The 25176-nt window shown below is 50.3% G+C and overlaps 1 protein-coding gene across 1 annotated transcript in view; it reads left to right on the top strand.

Moving 5' to 3' along the window:
* LOC140411400 (SLAM family member 5-like) overlaps positions 1 to 25176 on the top strand; it is a 198876-nt gene that overhangs the window by 87582 nt on the left and 86118 nt on the right. Inside the window, exon 3 of the mRNA XM_072500508.1 lies at positions 21238 to 21561. Coding sequence (XP_072356609.1) covers positions 21238 to 21561 — 324 coding nt within the window. The remainder of the gene's footprint in view (positions 1 to 21237; positions 21562 to 25176) is intronic.

Here is a 25176-nt window from a genome sequence, read left to right as displayed (position 1 = left end):
AAGTTACAGAAATGAAGGCTGCTGGGGACGGCACTGGTTCTTATACCCTGCCTCTCAGGGCGGGGCAATGTACATTGCCCAATGGTAGACCCCGCGGTCTAGCCAATGGTTATTCCTCTCTCTGGTACCGCAATACTTGGTATTACCACAATGGGGACAGTGCAGAGGAATCTTTAATCTATATCTAACCTCGTGCTGTACCTGTCCTGGGAGTGTTTGATGGGGACAGTGTAGAGGGAGCTTTGCTCTGTATCTAACCCCGTGCTGTACCTGTCCTGGGAGTGTTTGATGGGGACAGTGTAGAGGGAGCTTTACTCTGTATCTAACCCCGTGCTGTATCTGTCCTGGGAGTGTTTGATGGGGACAGTGTCGAGGGAGCTTTACTCTGTATCTAACCCCGTGCTGTATCTGTCCTGGGAGTGTTTGATGGAGACACTGTAGAGGGAGATTTACTCTGTATCTAACCCCTTGCTGTACCTGTCCTGGGAGTGTTTGATGAGAACAGTGTAGAGGGAGCTTTACTCTGTATCTAATCTCGTGCTGTACCCGTCCTGAGAGTGTTTGATGGGGAAAGTGTAGAGGGAGCTTCACTCTGTATCTGACCCAGTGCTGTACCTGTCCTGGGAGTGTTTGATGGGGACAGTGCAGAGATTTTTTTCTGTATCTAACCCTGCCCTATATCTGTCTGGGAGTGTTTGATGGGGACGGTGTAGAGGGAGCTTTACTCTGTATCTAACCCCGTGCTGTACCTGTCCTGGGAGTGTTTGATGGGGACAGTGCAGAGGGAGCTTTACACTGTATCTAACCCTGTGCTGTACCTGTCCTGGGAGTGTTTGATGGAGACAGTGTAGAGGGAGCTTTACTCTGTATCTAACCCCGTGCTGTACCTGTTCTGGGAGTGTTTGATGGGGACAGTGTAGAGGGAGCTTTACTCTGGATCTAACCCCATGCTGTACCTGTCCTGGGAGTGTTTGAAGAGGACAGTGTCGAGGGAGCCTATCTCTGTATCTAACCCCGTGCTGTACCTGTCCTGGGAGTGTTTGATGGGGACAGTGTAGAGGGAGCTTTACTCTGGATCTAACCCCGTGCTGTACCTGTCCTGGGAGTGTTTGATGGGGACAGTGTAGAGGGAGCTTTACTCTGGACCTAACCCCGTGCTGTACCTGTCCTGGGAGTGTTTGATGGGGACAGTGTAGAGGGAGCTTTACTCTGTATCTAACCCTGTGCTGTACCTGTCCTGGGAGTGTTTGATGGGGACAGTGTAGAGGGAGCTTTACTCTGTGTCTAACCCCGTGCTGTACCTGTCCTGGGAGTGTTTGATGGGGACAGTGTCGAGGGAGCCTTACTCTGTATCTAACCCCGTGCTGTACCTGTCCTGGGAGTGTTTGATGGGGACAGTGTAGAGGGAGCTTTACTCTGTACCTAACCCCGTGCTGTACCTGTCCTGGGAGTGTTTGATGGGGACAGTGTAGAGGGAGTTTTACTCTGTATCTAACCCTGTGCTGTAGCTGTCCTGGGAGTGTTTGATGGGGACAGTGTAGAGGGAGCTTTACTCTGTATCTAACCTCGTGCTATACCTGTCCCCATCTACCGTTAATCTTTGTTTCCTGTTCCCAGGACCAATCTATCTACCTCTGCCTTAAAAATATTCAGTGACCCTGCTTCCACAATCTTCTCAGACAGTGGACAGAATTCATCAGCTGTTGCGCCAGCGGGATATTCCAGTCCCACTAGTGGCGCACGGGTTTTGCGGCGACAAGTAGTTCAGTCAACAGGAAATCCTGTTCACAATGGCAGGACCAGAAAATCCCACTGGCGGGCCACCTCCACCGCCGAAACACACGCGGCAGGTTGCTAGGGAACCTCCACCCAGTGAGTGCCAAGTCGCACAACCCTCTTGAGAGAAAACGGGCTGGATTCTCCGGTCCCCTAGCCGCATGTTTCTCGATGGCGTGCCCTTTCGCAGATGGTGGGATTCTATACTCTCGCTAATTGTCAATGGGATTTCCATTTGAAGTCACCCCATACCGCCCGAAAACCAGCGGACTGCGGGGGGCACTGCCAGTGTGAAAAGGGAATTGCAGTGGCTGGAGAATTCCGGCCACAAATTCTCCTCATCTCTGTCCTATAATGGCGACCCCTAATTTTAAACAGTGTCCCGACTTCTGGATTCACTCACAAGAGGAAACATCCTTTCCATTCATCTTGTCAATGCCATTCAGGATCCTCTACACTTCAATCAAGTCACCCCTCGCTCTTCTAAACTCCAGTGGAAATAGGTCCAGTCTGTTCAACCTTTCCTCATAAGACAATCCGCTTATTCCAGGTATCAATCTAGCCGTAATCCTCTGAACCACCTCCAACGCATTTACATTCCCCTTAAGTAAGGAGTAACAAAACTGAACACTCTATCCGAATGTGGTCTCACCAGGGTCATGTATAACTGAAACATAACTTTCTCAGTCACAATCAATTCCTCTTTCAAAAGCCTAGTTTTTCATTTGCCTTCTTAATTACTTACTGTATCTGCATACTACCCTTTTGTGATTCATGCATGGGAACACCTAGATTCCTCTGCATCTTGGAATTCTGTAGTCGTTCTTCAATTAAGTGATACTCTGCTTTTTAATTCTTACTGCCAAGTGAACAACTTCACATTGTCTCACATTTTAATCCATCTGCCAAGTATTTGTTCATTTAGCAAACCTATCCCTATCCTGCAGCCTTAAAATATTGGATTGGATTTGTTTATTGTCGCGTGTACCGAGGTACAGTGAAAAGTATTTTTCTGCGAGTAACTCAACAGATCATTAAGCACATGGGACGAAAAGAGAATAAAAGAAAATACATAATAGGGCAACACAACATATACAATGTAACTACAGAAGCACTGGCATCGGATGAAGCATACAGGGTGTCGTGTTAATGAGGTCAGTCCATAAGAGGGTCATTTAGGAGTCTGGTGACAGTGGGGAAGAAGCTGTTTTTGAGTCTGTTCGTGCGTGATCTCTGACTTCTGTATCTCCTGCCCGATGGAAGAAGTATCCTCTTCACAACATCCTTTCCTACCTATCTTTGTGTGATCAGCAAATTTAGCTACCATGATTTCGCTCCCTCATCTGTGTCACTTTTTTTTTAATTAAAAAAATGAGGACCCTTAGCACTCCACTCGTCACATCCTGCCAATCAGACAAAGACCCGTTTCTGCATACTCCTTCTTTTCTGCCAGCCAATCTTCAGTCTGTGCTGATATAGGGGCTGGTTTAGCACACTGGGCTAAATCGCTGTCTTGTAATGCAGAACACAGCCAGCAGCGTGGGTTCAATTCCCGGACTGGCCACCAAGAACATGCCCCGGAATGTGGCGACTAGGAGCTTTTCACAGTAACTTCATTGAAGCCTACTTGTGACAATAAGCTATTATTATTATTAACTGCACTATGAGCTTTTTGTGTGTGCAATGGCTGTTGATGTGGCACCTTATCAAATATCTCCTGGAAATCCAAGTTCATTACATCTACGGGGTCCACTCTATCCACGGCCTATGTTACTCCTTTACAGAACTCCAATAAATTGCTCAAACATAATTTTTGTTTCTCAAAACCAGACCGATTCACTCCGATTACCTTGAGTTTCTAAGTGCCCAACTATAACCTTATCAGTGATCGATTCAACACCTTCTCCACGACAGACCTCAAGCTAACTGGCCCACAGTTTCCTGTTTGTTTTCTCTCCGTTCTTGAATAGAGGGGTTACATTTGCTACTTTCCAGTCTGATGCAATCTTTCCAGAACCCAGTAACTTTGAAAAATTAGCACCAATGCATCTACTACCTCATTAGCCACCTCATTTAACACCCAAGGATGAAGTCCACTAGTCTGCAGCATCCTCAGTTAGTTCAGTACAGATCCCCTCGAGATTGTAATTTCACCAATTTCCTCTCTCCCCTCCACCTCCTGATTCACAAGTATTACTGGAATGGTTTCTGTATAAGACCATAGCAGCAGAATTAGGCCACTCGGCCCATCGAGTCTGCTCCGCCATTCAATCATGGCTGATATTTTCTCATCCCCATTCTCCTGCCTTCTCCCCATAACCCCTGATCCCCTTATTTTATTTTATTTTAAATTTAGAGTACCAAGTTCATTTTTTCCAATTAAGGGGCAATTTAGCATGTTCAATCCACCTTCTTTGCACATCTTTGGGTTGTGGGGGCGAAACCCACACAAACACGGGGAGAATGTGCAAACTCCACACGGACAGTGACCCAGAGCCGGGATCGAACCTGGGACCTCGGTACCGTGAGACTGCAGTGCTAACCACTGCGGCACCGTGCTGCCCTCTGATCCCCTTATTAATCAAGAACCTATCTATTTCTGTCTTAAAGACACTCAGTAATTTGGCCTCCACAGCCTTCTGCGGCAAAGAATTCCACAGATTCTGGCTGAAGAAATTCCTCCTCATCTCTGTTTTAAAGGATCGTCCCTTCAGTCTGAGACTGTGTCCTCTGGTTCTAGTTTTTCCTGCAATTGGAAACATCCTCCCCACGTCCACTCTATCCAGGCCTCGCAGTATCCTGTAAGTTTCAATAAGATCCCCCTCATCCTTCTAAACTCCAATGACTGCAGACCCAGAGTCCTCAACAGTTCCTCGTACGACAAGCTGTTCATTCCAGGGATCATTCTTGTGAACCTCCTCCGGACCCTTCCCAAGGCCAGCACATCCCTCCTTAGATACTGGGTGAAGTAAGAAGCAGAATAGTTGTTCAGTCCATCCAACATTTCCGCATTATCTGTTTTGAACTCCCCTTCTCACTCTCTAGTGGACCAACACTAAATTTATTTACATTCTTCCAGTTTCAAATACCTGTGGACATTCTTGCTATCTGTTTTTACATTTCCAATAGCTTCCTCTCATACTCTATCATTTCTTCTTTCACATAAACCATTTAGTAATTCTCGACCATTCTTTATATTCTGTCAAGTTAACTGATCTGCCACTCACCTGTACGCAGCTTTCTGCTTTTTTCTTAAGTTTTGGATAGTCAGAGGCTTTTCCCCAGGGTAGAGGGGTCAATTACTAGGGGGAATAGGTTTAAGGTGCGAGGGGCAAGGTTTAGAGGAGATGTACGAGGCAAGTTTTTTACACAGAGGGTAGTGGGTGCCTGGAACTCGCTACCGGAGGAGGTGATGGAAGCAGGGACGATAGTGACATTTAAGGGGCATCTTGACAAATACATGAATAGGATGGGATAAGAGGGATATGGACCCAGGAAGTGTAGAAGATTGTAGTTTCGACAGGCTGCATAGTCGGCACAGGCTTGGAGGGCCGAAGGGCCTATTCCTGTGCTGTACGTTTCTTTGTTCTTTGATGCTTTCCTTAACTTTAGTGAACCACAAATGGTTGTACTACACGTTTGACTTTTTCATTATATTAACAAAATGCTTATTCTGAAATATCCACTTAATTGTCGACCACTGTCATTCTGTTGATCTATCCTCTAGCCTAGTATATCAGTTCAGTTCAGCTAGCTCATTTTCATGTCCACATAGTTGCCCTAAGTGCTAGACTTAGAGCCACTCTTCTCCCATTCGAAATGTATGTCATTGTTGCGACCTAGAGGTACCTTCATTTGAGGTTATATACTGGGAGTATGTTGATGTGGACAGTGTAGAGGGAGCTTTATTTTGTATCTAACCCTGTGCTGTACCTTTCCTGGGAGTGTTTGATGGGGACAGTGTAGAGGGATTTACATTGTATCTAACCCTGTGCTGTACCTGTCCTGGGAGTGTTTGATGGGGACAGTGTAGAGGGAACTTTACTCTGTATCTAACCCTGTGCTGTCCCTGTTCTGGGAGTGTTTGATGGGGACAGCGTAGTGGGAGCTTTACTCTGTATCTAACCCCGTGCTGTACTTGTCCTGGGAGTGTTTGATGGGGAAAGTGTAGAGGGAGCTTTACTCTGTATCTAACCGCGTGCTGTACCTGTCCTGGGAGTGTTTGATGGGGACAGTGTAGAGGGACTTTAACTCTGTATCTAACCCCGTGATGTACCTGTCCTGGGAGCGTTTAGTGGGGACAGTGGAGAGGACTTTAACTCTGTATCTAACCCCGTGATGTACCTGTCCTGGGAGCGTTTGATGGGGACAGTGGAGAGGGAGCTTTACTCTGTATCTAACCCTGTGCTGTACCTGTCCTGGGAGTGTTTGATGGGGACAGTATAGAGGGAGCTTTACTCTGTATCTAACCCCGTGCTGTACCTGTCCTGGGAGTGTTTGATGGGGACAGCGTAGTGGGAGCTTTACTCTGTATCTAACCCCGTGCTGTACCTGTCCTGGGAGTGTTTGATGGGGAAAGTGTAGAGGGAGCTTTACTCTGTATCTAACCCCATGCTGTACCTGTCCTAGGAGCGTTTGATGGGGACAGTGGAGAGGGAGCTTTACTCTGTATCTAACCCTGTGCTGTACCTGTCCTGGGAGTGTTTGATGAGGACAGTGTAGAGGGAGCTTTACTCTGTATCTAACCCTGTGCTGTACCTGTCCTGGGAGTGTTTGATGGGGACAGCGTAGTGGGAGCTTTACTCTGTATCTAACCCCGTGCTGTACCTGTCCTGGGAGTGTTTGATGGGGAAAGTGTAGAGGGAGCTTTATTCTGTATCTAACCCCGTGCTGTACCTATCCTGGGAGCGTTTGATGGGGACAGTGGAGAGGGAGCTTTACTCTGTATCTAACCCCGTGCTGTACCTGTCCTGGGAATATTTGATGGGGACAGTGTAGAGGGACTTTAACTCTGTATCTAACCCCGTGATGTACCTGTCCTGGGAGCGTTTGATGGGGACAGTGGGGAGGGAGCTTTACTCTGTATCTAACCCTGTGCTGTACCTGTCCTGGGAGTGTTTAATGGGGACAGTGTAGAGGGAGTTTTACTCTAACCCCGTGCTGTACCTGTCCTGGGAGTGTTTGATGGTGAAAGTGTAGAGGGAGCTTTATTCTGTATCTAACCCCGTGCTGTACCTATCCTGGGAGCGTTTGATGGGGACAGTGTAGAAGGAGCTTTACTCTGTATCTAACCCGTGTTGAACCTGTCCTGGGAGTGTTTGATGGGGACAGTGTAGAGGGAGCTTTACTCTGTATCTAACCCCGTGCTGTACCTGTCCTGGGAGTGTTTGATGGGGACAGCGTAGTGGGAGCTTTACTCTGTATCTCACCCCGTGCTGTACTTGTCCTGGGAGTGTTTGATGGGGAAAGTGTAGAGGGAGCTTTACTCTGTATCTAACCCCGTGCTGTCCCTGTCCTGGGAGTGTTTGATGGGGACAGTGTAGAGGGACTTTAACTCTGTATCTAACGCCGTGATTTACCTGTCCTGGGAGCGTTTGATGGGGACAGTGGAGAGGACTTTAACTCTGTATCTAACCCCGTGATGTACCTGTCCTGGGAGCGTTTGATGGGGACAGTGGAGAGGGAGCTTTACTCTGTATCTAACCCTGTGCTGTACCAGTCCTGGGAGTGTTTGATGGGGACAGTGTAGAGGGAGCTTTACTCTGTATCTAACCCCGTGCTGTACCTGTCCTGGGAGTGTTTGATGGGACAGCGTAGTGGGAGTTTTACTCTGTATCTAACCCCGTGCTGTACCTTTCCTGGGAGTGTTTGATGGGGACAGTGTAGAGGGAGCTTTACTCTGTATCTAACCCCGTGCTGTACCTGTCCTGGGAGTGTTTGATGGGGAAAATGTAGAGGGACTTTAACTCTATATCTAACCCCGTGATGTACCTGTCCTGGGAGCGTTTGATGGGGACAGTGGAGAGGGAGCTTTACTCTGTATCTAACCCTGTGCTGTACCTGTCCTTGGAGTGTTTGACGGGGACAATGCAGAGGGAGCTTTACTCTGTATCTAACCCTGTGCTGTACCTGTCCTGGGAGTGTTTGATGTGGACAGTGTAGAGGGAGCTTTACTCTGTGTCTAACCCCGTGCTGTACCAATGCTGGGAGCGTTTGATGGGGACAGTTTAGAAGGAACTTTACTCTGTATCTAACCCCGTGTTGTACCTGTCCTGGGAGTGTTCGATGGGGACAGTATAGAGGGAGCTTTACTCTGTATCTAACCCCGTGCTGTACCTGTCCTGGGAGTGTTTGATGGGGACAGTGTAGAGGGAGCTTTACTCTGTATCTAACCCCGTGCTGTACCTATCCTGGGAGCGTTTGATGGGGACAGTGTAGAAGGAGCTTTACTCTGTATCTAACCCGTGCTGTACCTGTCCTGGGAGTGTTTGATGGGGACAGGGTAGAGGGAGCTTTACTCTGTATCTAACCCCGTGCTGTATCTGTCCTAGGAGTGTTTGATGGAGACTGTGTAGAGGGAGCTTTACTCTGTATCTAACCCCATGCTGTACCTGTCCTGGGAGTGTTTGATGGGGAAAGTGTAGAGGGAGCTTTACTCTGTATCTAACCCCGTGCTGTACCTGTCCTGGGAGTGTTTGATGGGGACAGTGGAGATGGAGCTTTACTCTGTATCTAACCCGTGCTGTACCTGTCCTGGGAGTGTTTGATGGGGACAGTGTAGAGGGAGCTTTACTCTGTACCTAACCCCGTGCTGTACCAGTCCTGGGAGTGTTTGATGGGGAAAGTGTAGAGGGAGCTTTACTCTGTATCTAACCCCGTGCTGTACCTGTCCTGGGAGTGTTTGATGGGGACAGTGTAGAGGGAGCTTTACTCTGTATCTAACCCCGGGCTGTACCTGTCCTGGGAGTGTTTGATGGGGACAGTGTAGAGGGAGCTTTACTCTGTATCTAACCCCGGGCTGTACCTGTCCTGGGAGTGTTTGATGGGGACAGTGCAGAGGGAGCTTTACTCTGTATCTAACCCCGTGCTGTACTTATCCTGGGAGCGTTTGATGGGGACAGTGTAGAAGGAGCTTTACTCTGTATCTAACCCGTGCTGTACCTATCCTGGGAGTGTTTGATGGGGACAGTGTAGAGGGAGCTTTACTCTGTATCTAGCCCCGTGCTGTACCTGTCCTAGGAGTGTTTGATGGAGACGGTGTAGAGGGAGCTTTACTCTGTATCTAACCCCGTGCTGTAACTGTCTTGGGAGTGTTTGATGGGGAAAGTGTAGAGGGAGCTTTACTCTGTATCTAGCCCCGTGCTGTACCTGTCCTGGGATTGTTTGATGGGGACAGTGGAGAGGGAGCTTTATTCTGTATCTAACCCGTGCTGTACCTGTCCTGGGAGTGTTTGATGGCGAGAGTGTTGAGGGAGCTTTACTCTGTATCTAACCCCGTGCTGTACCTGTCCTGGGCGTGTTTGATGGGGACAGCGTAGTGGGAGCTTTACTCTGTATCTAACCCCGTGCTGTACCTGTCCTGGGAGTGTTTGATGGGGAAAGTGTAGAGGGAGCTTTATTCTGTATCTAACCCCGTGCTGTACCTATCCTGGGAGCGTTTGATGGGGACAGTGTAGGAGGAGCTTTACTCTGTATCTAACCCCGTGTTGTACCTGCCCTGGGAGTGTTTGATGGGGACAGTGTAAAGAGAGAGATTTACTCTGTATCTAACCACGTGATGTCCCTGTCCTGGGAGCGTTTGATGGGGACAGTGGAGAGGGAGCTTTACTCTGTATCTAACCCGTGTTGTACCTGCCCTGGGAGTGTTTGATGGGGACAGTGTAGAGGGAGGTTTACTCTGTATCTAACCCCGTGATGTACCTGTCCTGGGAGCGTTTGATGGGGACAGTGGAGAGGGAGCTTTACTCTGTATCTAACCCTGTGCTGTACCTGTCCTGGGAGTGTTTGATGGGGACAGTATAGAGGGAGCTTTACTCTGTATCTAACCCCGTGCTGTACCTGTCCTGGGAGTGTTTGATGGGGACAGCGTAGTGGGAGCTTTACTCTGTATCTAACCCCGTGCTGTACCTGTCCTGGGAGTGTTTGATGGGGAAAGTGTAGAGGGAGCTTTACTCTGTATCTAACCCCATGCTGTACCTGTCCTAGGAGCGTTTGAAGGGGACAGTGGAGAGGGAGCTTTACTCTGTATCTAACCCTGTGCTGTACCTGTCCTGGGAGTGTTTGATGAGGACAGTGTAGAGGGAGCTTTACTCTGTATCTAACCCTGTGCTGTACCTGTCCTGGGAGTGTTTGATGGGGACAGCGTAGTGGGAGCTTTACTCTGTATCTAACCCCGTGCTGTACCTGTCCTGGGAGTGTTTGATGGGGAAAGTGTAGAGGGAGCTTTATTCTGTATCTAACCCCGTGCTGTACCTATCCTGGGAGCGTTTGATGGGGACAGTGGAGAGGGAGCTTTACTCTGTATCTAACCCCGTGCTGTACCTGTCCTGGGAATATTTGATGGGGACAGTGTAGAGGGACTTTAACTCTGTATCTAACCCCGTGATGTACCTGTCCTGGGAGCGTTTGATGGGGACAGTGGGGAGGGAGCTTTACTCTGTATCTAACCCTGTGCTGTACCTGTCCTGGGAGTGTTTAATGGGGACAGTGTAGAGGGAGTTTTACTCTAACCCCGTGCTGTACCTGTCCTGGGAGTGTTTGATGGTGAAAGTGTAGAGGGAGCTTTATTCTGTATCTAACCCCGTGCTGTACCTATCCTGGGAGCGTTTGATGGGGACAGTGTAGAAGGAGCTTTACTCTGTATCTAACCCGTGTTGAACCTGTCCTGGGAGTGTTTGATGGGGACAGTGTAGAGGGAGCTTTACTCTGTATCTAACCCCGTGCTGTACCTGTCCTGAGAGTGTTTGATGGGGACAGCGTAGTGGGAGCTTTACTCTGTATCTCACCCCGTGCTGTACTTGTCCTGGGAGTGTTTGATGGGGAAAGTGTAGAGGGAGCTTTACTCTGTATCTAACCCCGTGCTGTCCCTGTCCTGGGAGTGTTTGATGGGGACAGTGTAGAGGGACTTTAACTCTGTATCTAACGCCGTGATTTACCTGTCCTGGGAGCGTTTGATGGGGACAGTGGAGAGGACTTTAACTCTGTATCTAACCCCGTGATGTACCTGTCCTGGGAGCGTTTGATGGGGACAGTGGAGAGGGAGCTTTACTCTGTATCTAACCCTGTGCTGTACCAGTCCTGGGAGTGTTTGATGGGGACAGTGTAGAGGGAGCTTTACTCTGTATCTAACCCCGTGCTGTACCTGTCCTGGGAGTGTTTGATGGGACAGCGTAGTGGGAGTTTTACTCTGTATCTAACCCCGTGCTGTACCTTTCCTGGGAGTGTTTGATGGGGACAGTGTAGAGGGAGCTTTACTCTGTATCTAACCCCGTGCTGTACCTGTCCTGGGAGTGTTTGATGGGGACAGTGTAGAGGGACTTTAACTCTATATCTAACCCCGTGATGTACCTGTCCTGGGAGCGTTTGATGGGGACAGTGGAGAGGGAGCTTTACTCTGTATCTAACCCTGTGCTGTACCTGTCCTTGGAGTGTTTGACGGGGACAATGCAGAGGGAGCTTTACTCTGTATCTAACCCTGTGCTGTACCTGTCCTGGGAGTGTTTGATGTGGACAGTGTAGAGGGAGCTTTACTCTGTGTCTAACCCCGTGCTGTACCAATCCTGGGAGCGTTTGATGGGGACAGTTTAGAAGGAACTTTACTCTGTATCTAACCCCGTGTTGTACCTGTCCTGGGAGTGTTTGATGGGGAAAGTGTACAGGGAGCTTTACTCTGTATCTAACCCCGTGCTGTACCTGTCCTGGGAGTGTTTGATGGGGACAGTGGAGATGGAGCTTTACTCTGTATCTAACCCGTGCTGTACCTGTCCTGGGAGTGTTTGATGGGGACAGTGTAGAGGGAGCTTTACTCTGTACCTAACCCCGTGCTGTACCAGTCCTGGGAGTGTTTGATGGGGAAAGTGTAGAGGGAGCTTTACTCTGTATCTAACCCCGTGCTGTACCTGTCCTGGGAGTGTTTGATGGGGACAGTGTAGAGGGAGCTTTACTCTGTATCTAACCCCGGGCTGTACCTGTCCTGGGAGTGTTTGATGGGGACAGTGTAGAGGGAGCTTTACTCTGTATCTAACCCCGGGCTGTACCTGTCCTGGGAGTGTTTGATGGGGACAGTGCAGAGGGAGCTTTACTCTGTATCTAACCCCGTGCTGTACTTATCCTGGGAGCGTTTGATGGGGACAGTGTAGAAGGAGCTTTACTCTGTATCTAACCCGTGCTGTACCTATCCTGGGAGTGTTTGATGGGGACAGTGTAGAGGGAGCTTTACTCTGTATCTAGCCCCGTGCTGTACCTGTCCTAGGAGTGTTTGATGGAGACGGTGTAGAGGGAGCTTTACTCTGTATCTAACCCCGTGCTGTAACTGTCTTGGGAGTGTTTGATGGGGAAAGTGTAGAGGGAGCTTTACTCTGTATCTAGCCCCGTGCTGTACCTGTCCTGGGAATGTTTGATGGGGACAGTGGAGAGGGAGCTTTATTCTGTATCTAACCCGTGCTGTACCTGTCCTGGGAGTGTTTGATGGCGAGAGTGTTGAGGGAGCTTTACTCTGTATCTAACCCCGTGCTGTACCTGTCCTGGGCGTGTTTGATGGGGACAGCGTAGTGGGAGCTTTACTCTGTATCTAACCCCGGGCTGTACCTGTCCTGGGAGTGTTTGATGGGGAAAGTGTAGAGGGAGCTTTATTCTGTATCTAACCCCGTGCTGTACCTATCCTGGGAGCGTTTGATGGGGACAGTGTAGGAGGAGCTTTACTCTGTATCTAACCCCGTGTTGTACCTGCCCTGGGAGTGTTTGATGGGGACAGTGTAAAGAGAGAGATTTACTCTGTATCTAACCACGTGATGTCCCTGTCCTGGGAGCGTTTGATGGGGACAGTGGAGAGGGAGCTTTACTCTGTATCTAACCCGTGTTGTACCTGCCCTGGGAGTGTTTGATGGGGACAGTGTAGAGGGAGGTTTACTCTGTATCTAACCCCGTGATGTACCTGTCCTGGGAGCGTTTGATGGGGACAGTGGAGAGGGAGCTTTACTCTGTATCTAACCCTGTGCTGTACCTGTCCTGGGAGTGTTTGATGGGGACAACGTAGTGGGAGCTTTGCTCTGTATCTAACCCCGTGCTGTACCTGTCCTAGGAGTGTTTGATGGAGACGGTGTAGAGGGAGCTTTACTCTGTATCTAACCCCGTGCTGTAACTGTCCTGGGAGTGTTTGATTGGGAAAGTGTAGAGGGAGCTTTACTCTGTATCTAACCCCGTGCTGTACCTGTCCTGGGAATGTTTGATGGGGACAGTGGAGAGGGAGCTTTACTCTGTATCTAACCCGTGCTGTACCTGTCCTGGGAGTGTTTGATGACGACAGTGTAGAGGGAGCTTTACTCTGTATCTAACCCCGTGCTGTACCTGTCCTGGGAGTGTTTGATGGGGACAGCGTAGTGGGAGCTTTACTCTGTATCTAACCCCGTGCTGTACCTGTCCTGGGAATGTTTGATGGGGAAAGTGTAGCGGGAGCTTTATTCTGTATCTAACCCCGTGATGTCCCTGTCCTGGGAGCGTTTGATGGGGACAGTGGAGAGGGAGCTTTACTCTGTATCTAACCCGTGTTGTACCTGCCCTGGGAGTGTTTGATGGGGACAGTGTAGAGGGAGGTTTACTCTGTATCTAACCCCGTGATGTACCTGTCCTGGGAGCGTTTGATGGGGACAGTGTAGAGGGAGCTTTACTCTGTCTCTAACCCTGTGCTGTACCTGTCCTGGGAGTGTTTGATGGGGACAACGTAGTGGGAGCTTTGCTCTGTATCTAACCCCGTGCTGTACCTGTCCTGGCAGTCTTTGATGGGGTCAGTGTAGAGGGAGCTTTACTCTGTATCTAACCCCGTGCTGTACCTGTCCTGGGAGTGTTTGATGGGGACAGCGTAGTGGGAGCTTTACTCTGTATCTAAACCCCTGCTGTACCTGTCCCGGGAGTGTTTGATGGGGAAAGTTTAGAAGGAGCTTTACTCTGTATCTAACCCCGTGTTGTACCTGTCCTGGGAGTGTTCGATGGGGACAGTATAGAGGGAGCTTTACTCTGTATCTAACCCCGTGCTGTACCTGTCCTGGGAGTGTTTGATGGGGACAGTGTAGAGGGAGCTTTACTCTGCATCCAACCCCGTGCTGTACCTATCCTGGGAGCGTTTGATGGGGACAGTGTAGAAGGGGCTTTACTCTGTATCTAACCCGTGCTGTACCTGTCCTGGGAGTGTTTGATGGGGAAAGTGTAGAGGGAGCTTTACTCTGTATCTAACCCGTGCTGTAACTGTCCTGGGAGTGTTTGATGGGGACAGTGTAGAGGGAGCTTTACTCTGTATCTAACCCCGGGCTGTACCTGTCCTGGGAATGTTTGATGGGGACAGTGGAGAGGGAGCTTTGCTCTGTAGCTAACCCGTGCTGTACCTGTCCTGGGAGTGTTTGATGGCGACAGTGTAGAGGGAGCTTTACTCTGTATCTAACCCCGTGTGTTGATCCCCAAATTTCTTTCTCTGTCAGTCTGGCCTCAATAAAAGTTGAGATGGATTCGCACGTAAAAAGAAGTTATTTATTTAGCTTGCAAGCTTAAATCATCTTACAGAAACGTAAGAGACATCCAGCCTCTTACACCCCAGAAAACGACTGAACTAAAAGACAAAGGGATCTCTGCAAAATCAATTCAAATGGTATCAAGTTTCACATACTCGACGGACATAGGTCAGCCTATGTCCCTCCTGACCTGTTCGATCTATTCTGATTGGCTCACTTCCAATCCCTTTCTCTGGCCCCTATCAATGCAGCATCACTCTCATAAACACACCTCTTCCTGCTTTTTCCATGCGGTCTCAAACCCCTTTGTCCCTAACTGCCAGAATCAAAGTGGCTTATTTCTACATTACATTAACTAGTATCTCTAAAGTAACTATTTTATATCACATTCGTCATTCCCTCCTTTTATCATTCCATGATAACCGAACTATCCAATCCATAGCTACGGTTCCTCATCTAAAAAGATCCGTCGCTGCATTTCCAATTCCTGTCTTAGCCCCCCTTCATCTGCCTCACCCTCATGGATTTTAACAGTTAAAAATTTTTTTCCGGTGATTGGGGCGGTGATCTGATCTAGTGCACCCCGCATTCTACCCATCACACATTTAAGGATGGCCAGGCCCACAAAGATGCAGCCGATAGCTACCACTAGATACATGGCCATATTTATCAACCAGTCCTTCCATCCTCCAAATCCCCAGTTACCCCAAGAGCCAGGATCCTGCATCCCGTCCAAGTGATCCCGTCTGCGATCCATAAATTTAGTGATGTTAGCGGTCAAGTCCTGAACCCCCATGATAAACTTGCCCTGTACTATGGCGCATACCCCACCCTCACGGGCCAGAAGATAGTCAAGAGCATACCGGTTCTGCATTGCAAACAACCGTAGCTGAGACAACTCCTTAGTTATTGCCCCGAGGGCTCCCAAGGTTTCATTTCCCAAGATGGTAAGGCCGCAAATAAAATAATTCCGATCACTAACAGCCAAGGGACCCCCCACACCTCCCAGTTTATCCAACTTTGAAATGCCCATTCGGGCCGCCCAGCAATGCGGAAAGTCCTCGTCCCAACAGTGATATGAGAGACATTCGCCCAGCCACAGAGGAGCTGGAGGCCGGCGTTCAATGGAACGCAAGTGGTGTTGTAACAAACGCATTGGCCAGACGCCTGGGTGATATGGCACCTCCTGTCCGTACAGGTGGGAAACAGACATGTTATATATGTGTCCACCTCTACCAGCAAACAGCCATATCCTTCACTGCTGAAGCAATTCTCGTACGACCGGGAATCCCTATTGGGAGTGAAGTGGCTAGGTATGTACGCCCTCCACCGTCGCAGCCTATCGTACTGTGAATGAGAATTATCCAGAGGAAGGGGAAGGCAAATAGCCGGTGGTGCTGAATCCGGATCGTAAGGAAGAGTGACTTGCTCGGGCAATGGCTCGGAATGCTGACAATGAACCACCGTTTGGGGAGTGCCCCAAAGCGGTGAAACAGAAAATAACCTAGACACCGTTGCGGGGTTTGGGTAGCAGACAACCCGTCCCTGGCCATACAAGCGGTGGTAAATCTGGTAGAAGAGATTCATACTACCCGGGTTTTCCTCAGTTTGGCCTTTAATTAACTTAAGTGTATCTCCCGGTAACGTACGTTCTAGCTGTACTTCCCTTCTCATACGCCCCGTCCTCTCTCTAGTCCCTTTCTCTTTCTCATGGTCTCTTCCTACTCTTCTGACAGCCTGATGTTACCTTTATTGTACCACTTTTAACACATCCAAAATCAAATTTACATGTATTCCAAAAACAAGGCAATGGTTCCCTTCCCATCGCCGGGACCGGTGCAGCTGCTTCATGACTCCTGCATTCTCCTTAACTTTGATGACCTTCCATGAGTCGATACCATGTCCTCGTATATGGGGGCAGCGAAGAACATCACCTTTGCATAGGTGATGTATCCTTGTAGATTGGTTGGGGCTACACAGATACATAATATTCCCCTTTTCCATGTCCATCGCCAATAACACGGCAAGCGAAGTGAGGCCAAATATCAGACAGACGATGCGTAGCCACTCCATCATGCTCCACACCTGTAAAATAGCACTGGAGAAGGGAGGCAGGTTAGTATCCGACCTTTTACAGTAGTGGAGATGGACTCAATTTACAGTGATGTAGGTGGACCCAAGCACTTCGTCCCTCCACTTTAACTGCTGTGGGGGTGGTAAGGAGAACTTGGAAGGGCCCGTCCCATCGCGGCTCCGACCCCTTCCTAGTCCAATTTTTGACCATGACATAACTACCGGGCTGGACTGAAAGTGAGCTAGGTACTGGGGGCAATGGCTCGTGAGCCGCGCGGACTTGGCCATGGAGTTCCTTGAGCACTTGCGTAAGGGCTAGAACATAGGCGGTCATTTCTTCAGTCATCTGATGAAACTGAACCCGTCTGGGAACCTGCAGGCTCCAAGGAGTTCTAAGAGGCCTGCCATAAAGAATCTCGGCGGGAGAGAGCCGGGCCGGTCCCGCAGGTGTAACCCGCAGCTGGAAGAGGGCAACGGGGAGCAACTTAAGCCATGTCAGTCCCGTGTCTGCTCTTAATTTAGCCAATTTAGTTTTGAGGGTCTGATTGTGTCTCTCAACCAACCCGGCCGCCTGCGGTCTGTAAGCACAGTGTAACTGCTGGCGTATGCCCAACTGGGAGCAAAACTCCTTGTTAATTTGTCCAATAAAATGAGGCCCATTATCAGAACTTAACTGAGCTGGTATACCGTACCGGGGAATGATTTCCCTCATCAAGACTTTAACCACAGTAGCAGCTTTATTATCGATAGTCGGATACGCCTCGACCCATCTGCTGAACACATCCACAATGACCAAAACATATTTGTAACATTGACACCTTTCCAATTCAATGTAATCCATTTGGAGCGTCTCAAAGGGACCACTGGGCAACGGGGTTTGCCCCTTCCCACAAGGGATACCTTTTCCGGTGTTATATTTCTGACAAATCAAACACCGATTACTGATACTTTGGGCCAACCCCTGCATTTTAGGGTGCCACCAAGTGTCCAGCAACAAATCACTCGTCCCTCGAGCCCCACAATGAGTTGCAAAGTGTACACATTCAATGACCCATAAAGCCAGCACATCAGACATACAAGTCTGATGTGCAGGCGTGGTCCATAAAGAGGAAACAGAATCATATGTACAACCTAACCGTTTCCACATTTGTTTATCACTCTCAGGAGCGTCCTCCTGTAACCTTATGACGTCTTGGATGGTTGGCATTGGCTTGTCAGAAGCAGACATATTCATAGTAGATCGTTTAGTCTGACTTAACATTTTAGGCACCATCACTTGCTGAATTTGTGCGGCTGTGCGCGCTGCATGATCTGCTCGTTCATTACCAACGTCAACTGGGGTTGTACCATTCGTGTGGGCAGCGCATTTAATAACGGAAATCTGCGCTGGCAGAAGGAGGGCCTGCAGTAGGTCATTAACTAAACCCCGGTGGGATATTTGACCACACATAATCATGTCAGGTTGTTCTGACGAAATGTCACTCAAATCGCCCCTTATTGTGGTAGTTTCCTGAATCAAGGCTAAACAGTCGTGGCCAGGTGCGTCTTCATGGACAGGGGGACCACTAAGAAAACAGGCTGGATTGATAGTGGTACAGTATTTAAATGTCAGACGTGGATTGTTCAAAAGGTATATCTCATACCTATTCTGACGAGCTGCGGTAAGATGCTGACCATTCGCCCCATATCCCTGGCATGGTACTGGTCATGGACCTGACGTGTAATATGAGGGCTTACCGAAGCTGACTGTGGCCATAAATGTGGTGATATTGTAACAAAATCGGCTGTACCTTCTTTTCCCGTGACTGTGGCTATAACCTTGACTGGCCATTCGGTCTCAAGTAATGGCCGGTATTTGTCCTCCAACTCCCTGTTTCGTCCAGTTCTGTCATAGGCCAGGGTAACGTGATGCAGTGACTGTTCAACGTCTAACGTCCACCACTGGGGGGTGATAGAAATATAGCACTGTTGTCTCATCCCCCTCTTCGCTGATCCACCCACCCAAAGTCACTATATTGGGGCTCCTGCTGGTAAACTACCATTTCTGCCGCTTGTTGGGGTCGCAGATCATCCTTTTTCATTACATACTCAGTCTTAACCTTTGTAACTGAGCCTCCTTCTTGGACTACACCCTCCTACCAGTAAAATCTGACTGCCCTTGCCATCTGGGAAGGGTCGATCTCTGTCCAATTCATGTTATTACATTTCACAGCAGTAACCACAGAAGGTGGTAGGCAATGCATTAACATAGCACAGTATTGAGGGGAATTCTGACCATTTTGATACAGCAAATCGCCTGACTGCCCCCGGTAGATTTCATTAAAACGCTCCAGAAATTCCTCTGGCTCTTCAATCTTCCTAGGTTTTAGGTCTAAGATAACAGAAAGATTTATGGGCCTTTGAAATGTGCTATTCAACGCATTCAAGATCTGTGTCCTTCTTTTCTCTATTTGCTCTCTTTTTTTTTTAAAACTTAAAAATGTTTGAAAATTCAAATTGAATTACTGCAACTTGCAAGCTTAGCTCTGATCTCAACTCAGAACTAAATTTACAATTTGCTTAACACAAACTTGTATAACATTTACAACTTAATTATTTCTTTATCTTAACAATTTTTCTTTTAACAAGTTTTTTTTTCTTTTACATACACATAAGTATTAGCAAAATCAACTATCATCTCCAGATTGACACTTTTTAAAATGGTGTCCATGATCTTCTTTAAGTTTCTATTAATCTCCAGATAAAATGAGATAAACCTTATTTCAAGTAAGTAAAACTTAAGATTCTGGCAATTTCAATCAATTGCTTTCGAAAATAATAACTTTTATCAAAGAGGTGGAGAAACCCACTGGTTTCCTTTAATTAATTTAAAACCTAACTTTGCTGGTGTTCACTGACTCAAAGGAAAGGTATCCGATTACACTACGGCTGCTGCTGTTATCTCAAAGCCTGAGTGAGAAGCACTGTCTGTTTTCAACTCCGCCTGCTGCTGTTAACCCTTTGAGAGACTTCTGCTTCAACCAATATGCAGCATTCCTCACAATCTCAACTAGACCTCGGAACTTTACAGTCCAAGGAGACAATTTTAGCTTCATCAACTATATATTTAAAACACTCACACATAGAGTTGAACCATCTTCAGATTTAAAAACAGTTATACTGGACTGAACCTTCATCTATTGAAGTCCCATCAGCCCCTGAACCCATATAATAGACTGAACCTTCATTAATGAAGTCACATCAGCCTCTGAACCCATATAATAGACTGAACCTTCATTACTAAAGTCACATCAGCCTCTGAACCCATAGAATAGACTGAACCTTCATTACTAAAGTCCCATCAGCCCAAAACCCTAACCCAAGCCGAAACAACAATATGAAATCCCATCAATTAAAGTGCTAATCCCCAGACTGACCTGTGATTTCGTCGAGGCGGTCTTTCTGTGCCAACCGCGAGTGACCAGACTAATCAGACGATAAGAATAGGGGAACAATCAATGCGCGGTCGTTTTCCAGTTCTACATTGAGGGCCCTTTGTTCCCCATCCTCCTGTTCATAATCAGTCTAATTCTGATTTCGCAGTTGGATCAGGATCGCCCTGAGAAATCCCGGTTTTCGGCACCAAATGTTGATCCCCAAATTTCTTTCTCTGTCAGTCTGGCCTCAATAAAAGTTGAGATGGATTCGCACGTAAAAAGAAGTTATTTATTTAGCTTGCAAGCTTAAATCATCTTACAGAAACGTAAGAGACATCCAGCCTCTTACACCCCAGAAAACGACTGAACTAAAAGACAAAGGGATCTCTGCAAAATCAATTCAAATGGTATCAAGTTTCACATACTCGACGGACATAGGTCAGCCTATGTTCCTCCTGACCTGTTCGATCTATTCTGATTGGCTCACTTCCAATCCCTTTCTCTGGCTCCTATCAATGCAGCATCACTCTCATAGACACACCTCTTCCTGCTTTTTCCATGCGGTCTCAAACCCCTTTGTCCCTAACTGCCAGAATCAAAGTGGCTTATTTCTACATTACATTAACTAGTATCTCTAAAGTAACTATTTTATATCACATTCGTCACGTGCTGTACCTGTCCTGGGAGTGTTTGATGGGGAAAGTGTAGAGGGAGCTTTACTCTGTATCTAACCCCGTGCTGTACCTGTCCTGGGAGTGTTTGATGGGGACAGTGCAGAGGGAGCTTTACTCTGTATCTAACCCCGGGCTGTACCTGTCCTGGGAGTGTTTGATGGGGACAGTGTAGAGGGAGCTTTACTCTGTATCTAACCCCGTGCTGTACCTGTCCTGGGAGTGTTTGATGGGGGCAGTGTAGAGGGAGATTTACTCTGTATCTAACCCCGTGTTGTACCTGTCCTGGGAGTGTTTGATGGGGACAGTGTAGAGGGAGCTTTACTCTGTATCAAACCTGGCTGTACCTGTCCTAGGAGTGTTTGATGGAGACGGTGTAGAGGGAGATTTACTCGATCGGTTACTCCTACACAGGTTTCTTGCATATTTCCATAAATTGCTTCCATGTCTTCATCTCCGAGGTAATTGTTTGTCTTTCAGTCTTTGAATCGTAGCTGTGATCCTCGGTTCAATATCTGTGAAATTCTTCCTCCAGTCTTGTCTCGTTCCGCACTCACTAACTGTCTCCTCTTGTTACCTCAGTTCAGAGTCAGGATGCCCGTCTCCTTGTGAATGGATCCCTGGGTCAGACAGCCTCCCTGTCTCCGGAAATCCCACATGGAAAGCTGGATATCGAGGTTGTTTGGAGGCGATCTTCACCCAAACTCCAAATAGCACGATACATCAAGAAACATGTCGATTATTATGGTTCTGAGGATTACAAGAAACGGATCAAACTTCACCCTGGGAACTTCAGTCTGCAAATCAGTGACTTACAGAGAGAGGACGCTGGGGGTTATGAGGTGTTGTTTGTAACAACAGATTCAGGAGAGGAAACTAGAGAGAGCTTTCAACTGGACGTGTACGGTGAGTGGGATTCTATTGGACATGCCTGGTTTTACACAGTTGCCGAAACCTGTCTTGTAACATTTTCAGGGCAGATTTCAGATATTTCAGTTTCCAGAACTCACTCACTGCAGAACCCATAATGGTGTCACTTCTCCACTTTAGAGACTAAGCGCTGACGCCGGCCTGGGGACAGGGGTGTTTTACGACGGGAAAAATGGCGCAACAGCTGCACCGATTCAGCAACTGTGAATGGTCTAGTACCATCGCCACGGGAAACACAGCTGGTTCCATGCGCAATGGCACCAGATTCGCCGGGCCCGTGATTGGCTCACACATGAGGCTCACACGCCGCACTTAAACGGTCCCTCCCCCCACACACACTGTCCCACTCAACAAGGTGGCTGGAAGGAGAGCAGCGCCACAGTTCAGGGACGCTGAGCTGGACACCCTCCTGGACGCCGTGGAGAAGAGGCGGAAGACCCTATACCCCAGCCCGGGAGGAAGGCCGCCCGGCGCCGAGCCTGGCCACAGGTGGCAGAGGCGGTCAGCGCCGTGGGCAACGTCGTTTGGACTGGCATCCAGTGCAGGAAGAAACTCCGCGACCTCCTCAGAGTGGCCAGGGTGAGTAGGCAGCGCTGTGCCCCTGACACTAACCCCCCCACATACCCGTAAACACCCCCCCCCCCGGGACCACCCTAACCCTGCCCCACATGCCAGCACCCATGCCAGCCGCAATGGCCGAGTGCTCTGGCCACTGATGCCATCATCATCATCTACCCAACCCCTGGGCTGCATGCGGCGGAAAGTCTAATACTGTCGTTGTTCGTGCCCCCCGCCCCCCCAGGATAAGGCCGGAGGGGGGCCACCAGATCTGCGGCCCCTCACGGAGCCCGAGCAGTGGGCACTGGGCGTGGTCGGCGGCCCTGAGGAAAGGGAGGTCGCCGAGGTGGATGTCGGCGGCGGGCGAGCAAGTGCGATCCCGCTTAGTTGCGCATCCCCATGACAACTGTGGAGCCCCCCCCCGCCCCCCCCCCCCCCCCACAGCCCGCTGTCTAATCATACATGACGTCTTGTGTCTTACAGGACCTGCCGGGGATGGGGCCGGTCCATCCGGAGCCCGCCTCCCCCAGCCAGTGCCAGGGCCGGTGCCCCCAGATGGCTGAGCACTGACGGGGAGAGCAGCCCCATCACCCGCCCTCTGCCCGAGACCCCGGAGTTCGGGTCGGAGGAGGGCACTGACTTCCCGTCACTGCTGTCTCCAACACCTTCCACCATCTCCGAGACTATCACCCCGGCTGGGCACTCAATGGTGCGCACCACATAGTCGTTCCGGGAGAGCAGGTGGAGGTAGGGGCAGCCGAGGGGCCGGACGGTCGGAGCGCAGCCCGGCCCCAGGAACCAGCTGCCGCCCGGACGGGTCCCGGGCTCCTGGAACATCCAGTCCCAGCCACAGTCCAGATGCAGTCAGAGACCCGGGGACTACAAGAGGGGACGACAGGGAGCATCCAGCACCTGCGGGCACAGCTGGAGGAGTCCAACCGCGTGCAGGAGCAGGGAGTGGTGTTGGTCATGCCTGCCACCCAGGCCGGCACCACTGGGGGGGGTCCGTGGTGGAGGTAATGGGGGTGACGGTGTCGGATATGGGTCAGTTTGTGCAAGGCCTGGGGCATTCTGTGCAGGGGGGGGCCGAGGCCCAGGACAGGGCTGCCCTCTCACAGGCCATCATGTGCCAGAGTCAGCTGGAGATTGCAATGGCGCTCCTCAGCATCGTCCAGTCACAGCAGGCTGAGAACGTCGGTGGTGCTGACCGGCGTGGCGCAGACACTGGGCGGGGTGGCTCCGTCCCAGACAGAGGAGGCCCAGTCCCAGAAGGAGGTGGCCCAGTCCCAGAAGGAGGTGGCCCAGTCCCAGAAGGAGGTGGCCCAGTCACTGGTTGATGTAGCACAGACGCTCAGGGAGGTGGCACAGTCGCAGTGTGATGTGCCGCAGTCCCAGAAGGAGATGGTCCACGGCCGTGAACATGCAGACCCTGGTCGCAACCGGAGCCAGCCTCCAAGACTGGCAGCGCCAGGTGGCAGGGGAGCCTCAGGGCATGGCTCTGCTCGCAAACCAGTTCCATGGAGTAGCCGGGGGGCCATTGGGCACCCCGAGGGAGGAGGAGCTGCTGGGGCCCGTGATAGTGACCCCCGCATGGGAACAGCGCAGCACCTCGGACTCCCCCCCCCCCCTCCCCCGACCCTGGTGCATCTGGTGGGCAGTTGGCAGAACAGGGCGGCACCACGAGCAGTGGCCGGGCCCATCCAGGCCAGGAGACACCCGCCAACGGGGGCCCTTGTCGCAGGTCAGGAGTCACAGCAATCCGCCTCCACTCCTGCTGTACTGTCTGGGGAACCACCTAGGCATAGTAGATGACCCAGAAGGCCAGAAAGCTAAGTTGGCACGGGTGCAGGGCACAGTAGGGGCTATGGGCACAAACTGTATATATTTCTCCACAATAAACACCTGTTAACACTGTTGAAAGCTGCCTCTGTGCTCTGTCTGATGGGTGCGGGGGTGGGCCGGTCAGTGCTGGCCGGGGGGGCGGAGTTGGGGGTGGGGGGCCAGTGCAGGTCCCGTGGGTGGACCGTCCTCCCCACCCTCCCTCCCCCCACACAGCCCTGCCCCGACCGTCCCCAGCACCCCCACCCCAGGGATTCGACGTGACCGTGTGACAGACTGGCCGGCTCGCATGCAGGGATCACTCAGGTGGAAGGTGTTACTGTGGGCCCGAGTCAGACATTGTCACACAATGAGGAGCACCAGAGCTCATCGCAGAGCAGGCTGCCATCATCCTCCATCCCATGGACCAGCCCCACTGTCACTCCAACCCAGTGTTCCCAGCTCGTTGCACCGCACGATATGTCATGGAGGGTGTGTGCATGCGGGCGGTTTGGTGGTGTGGGAGGTGAGGGGTGTGGGTCTGGGATGTGATGTCCGTGCCCCTGGCCGACAACCCACCTCCCTAGTCGGCAAACCGGGTCGCGATGAGGGCATCCCGTGCGCGCTGGCCCTGACGATGGTGTCGTACGGCCTCCCGTACCTGCCCAGGCCCCATCCTGCTCATCGTTCCCCCTCCCCCCGCAGCCTCCTCGTCGGACGAGGCCTGCCCTTCCTCCTCCTCCTCCAGCACATCGCCCCTCTGCTGTACTCTATTGTGGAGGAGGCAGCAGGCCACCAGGATGCGGGCGACCCTCTCAGCCTCGTACTGGAGGCCCCTCCAGAATGTTCCAGGCACCTGAAGCGCGTCTTTAGGACGCCGAAGCACCGCTCGACCACACCCTTGGTCGCTGTGAAGGCGTTGTTGTGTCGCATCTCTGCGTCGGTCAGTGGCCTCCGGATAGGTGTCATCAGCCACGACCGCAATGGGTAACCCCTGTCGGCCAGCAGCCAAACCTGGAGCCAGGGGGGTGCCCCTCAAACATGTCGGGGATCACCGAGTGCGCCAAGATCAATGAGTCATATACATTGCCAGGGTATTGGGCGCAGATGTGCATCATGTGCATCTGATGGTCACAGACCAGCTGAATGTTCATCGAGTCAAACCCCTTTCTGTTGGTGTCCAGTGGCCTGTTATCCACCGGTGCCCATCGGGTG

The sequence above is a fragment of the Scyliorhinus torazame genome, chromosome 4 (assembly GCF_047496885.1).
Source record: "Scyliorhinus torazame isolate Kashiwa2021f chromosome 4, sScyTor2.1, whole genome shotgun sequence".
Classification (NCBI taxonomy): domain Eukaryota; kingdom Metazoa; phylum Chordata; class Chondrichthyes; order Carcharhiniformes; family Scyliorhinidae; genus Scyliorhinus; species Scyliorhinus torazame.
The sequence above is the reverse complement of the archived record's forward strand: the minus strand, read 5'-3'. Positions and strand labels throughout refer to the sequence as shown.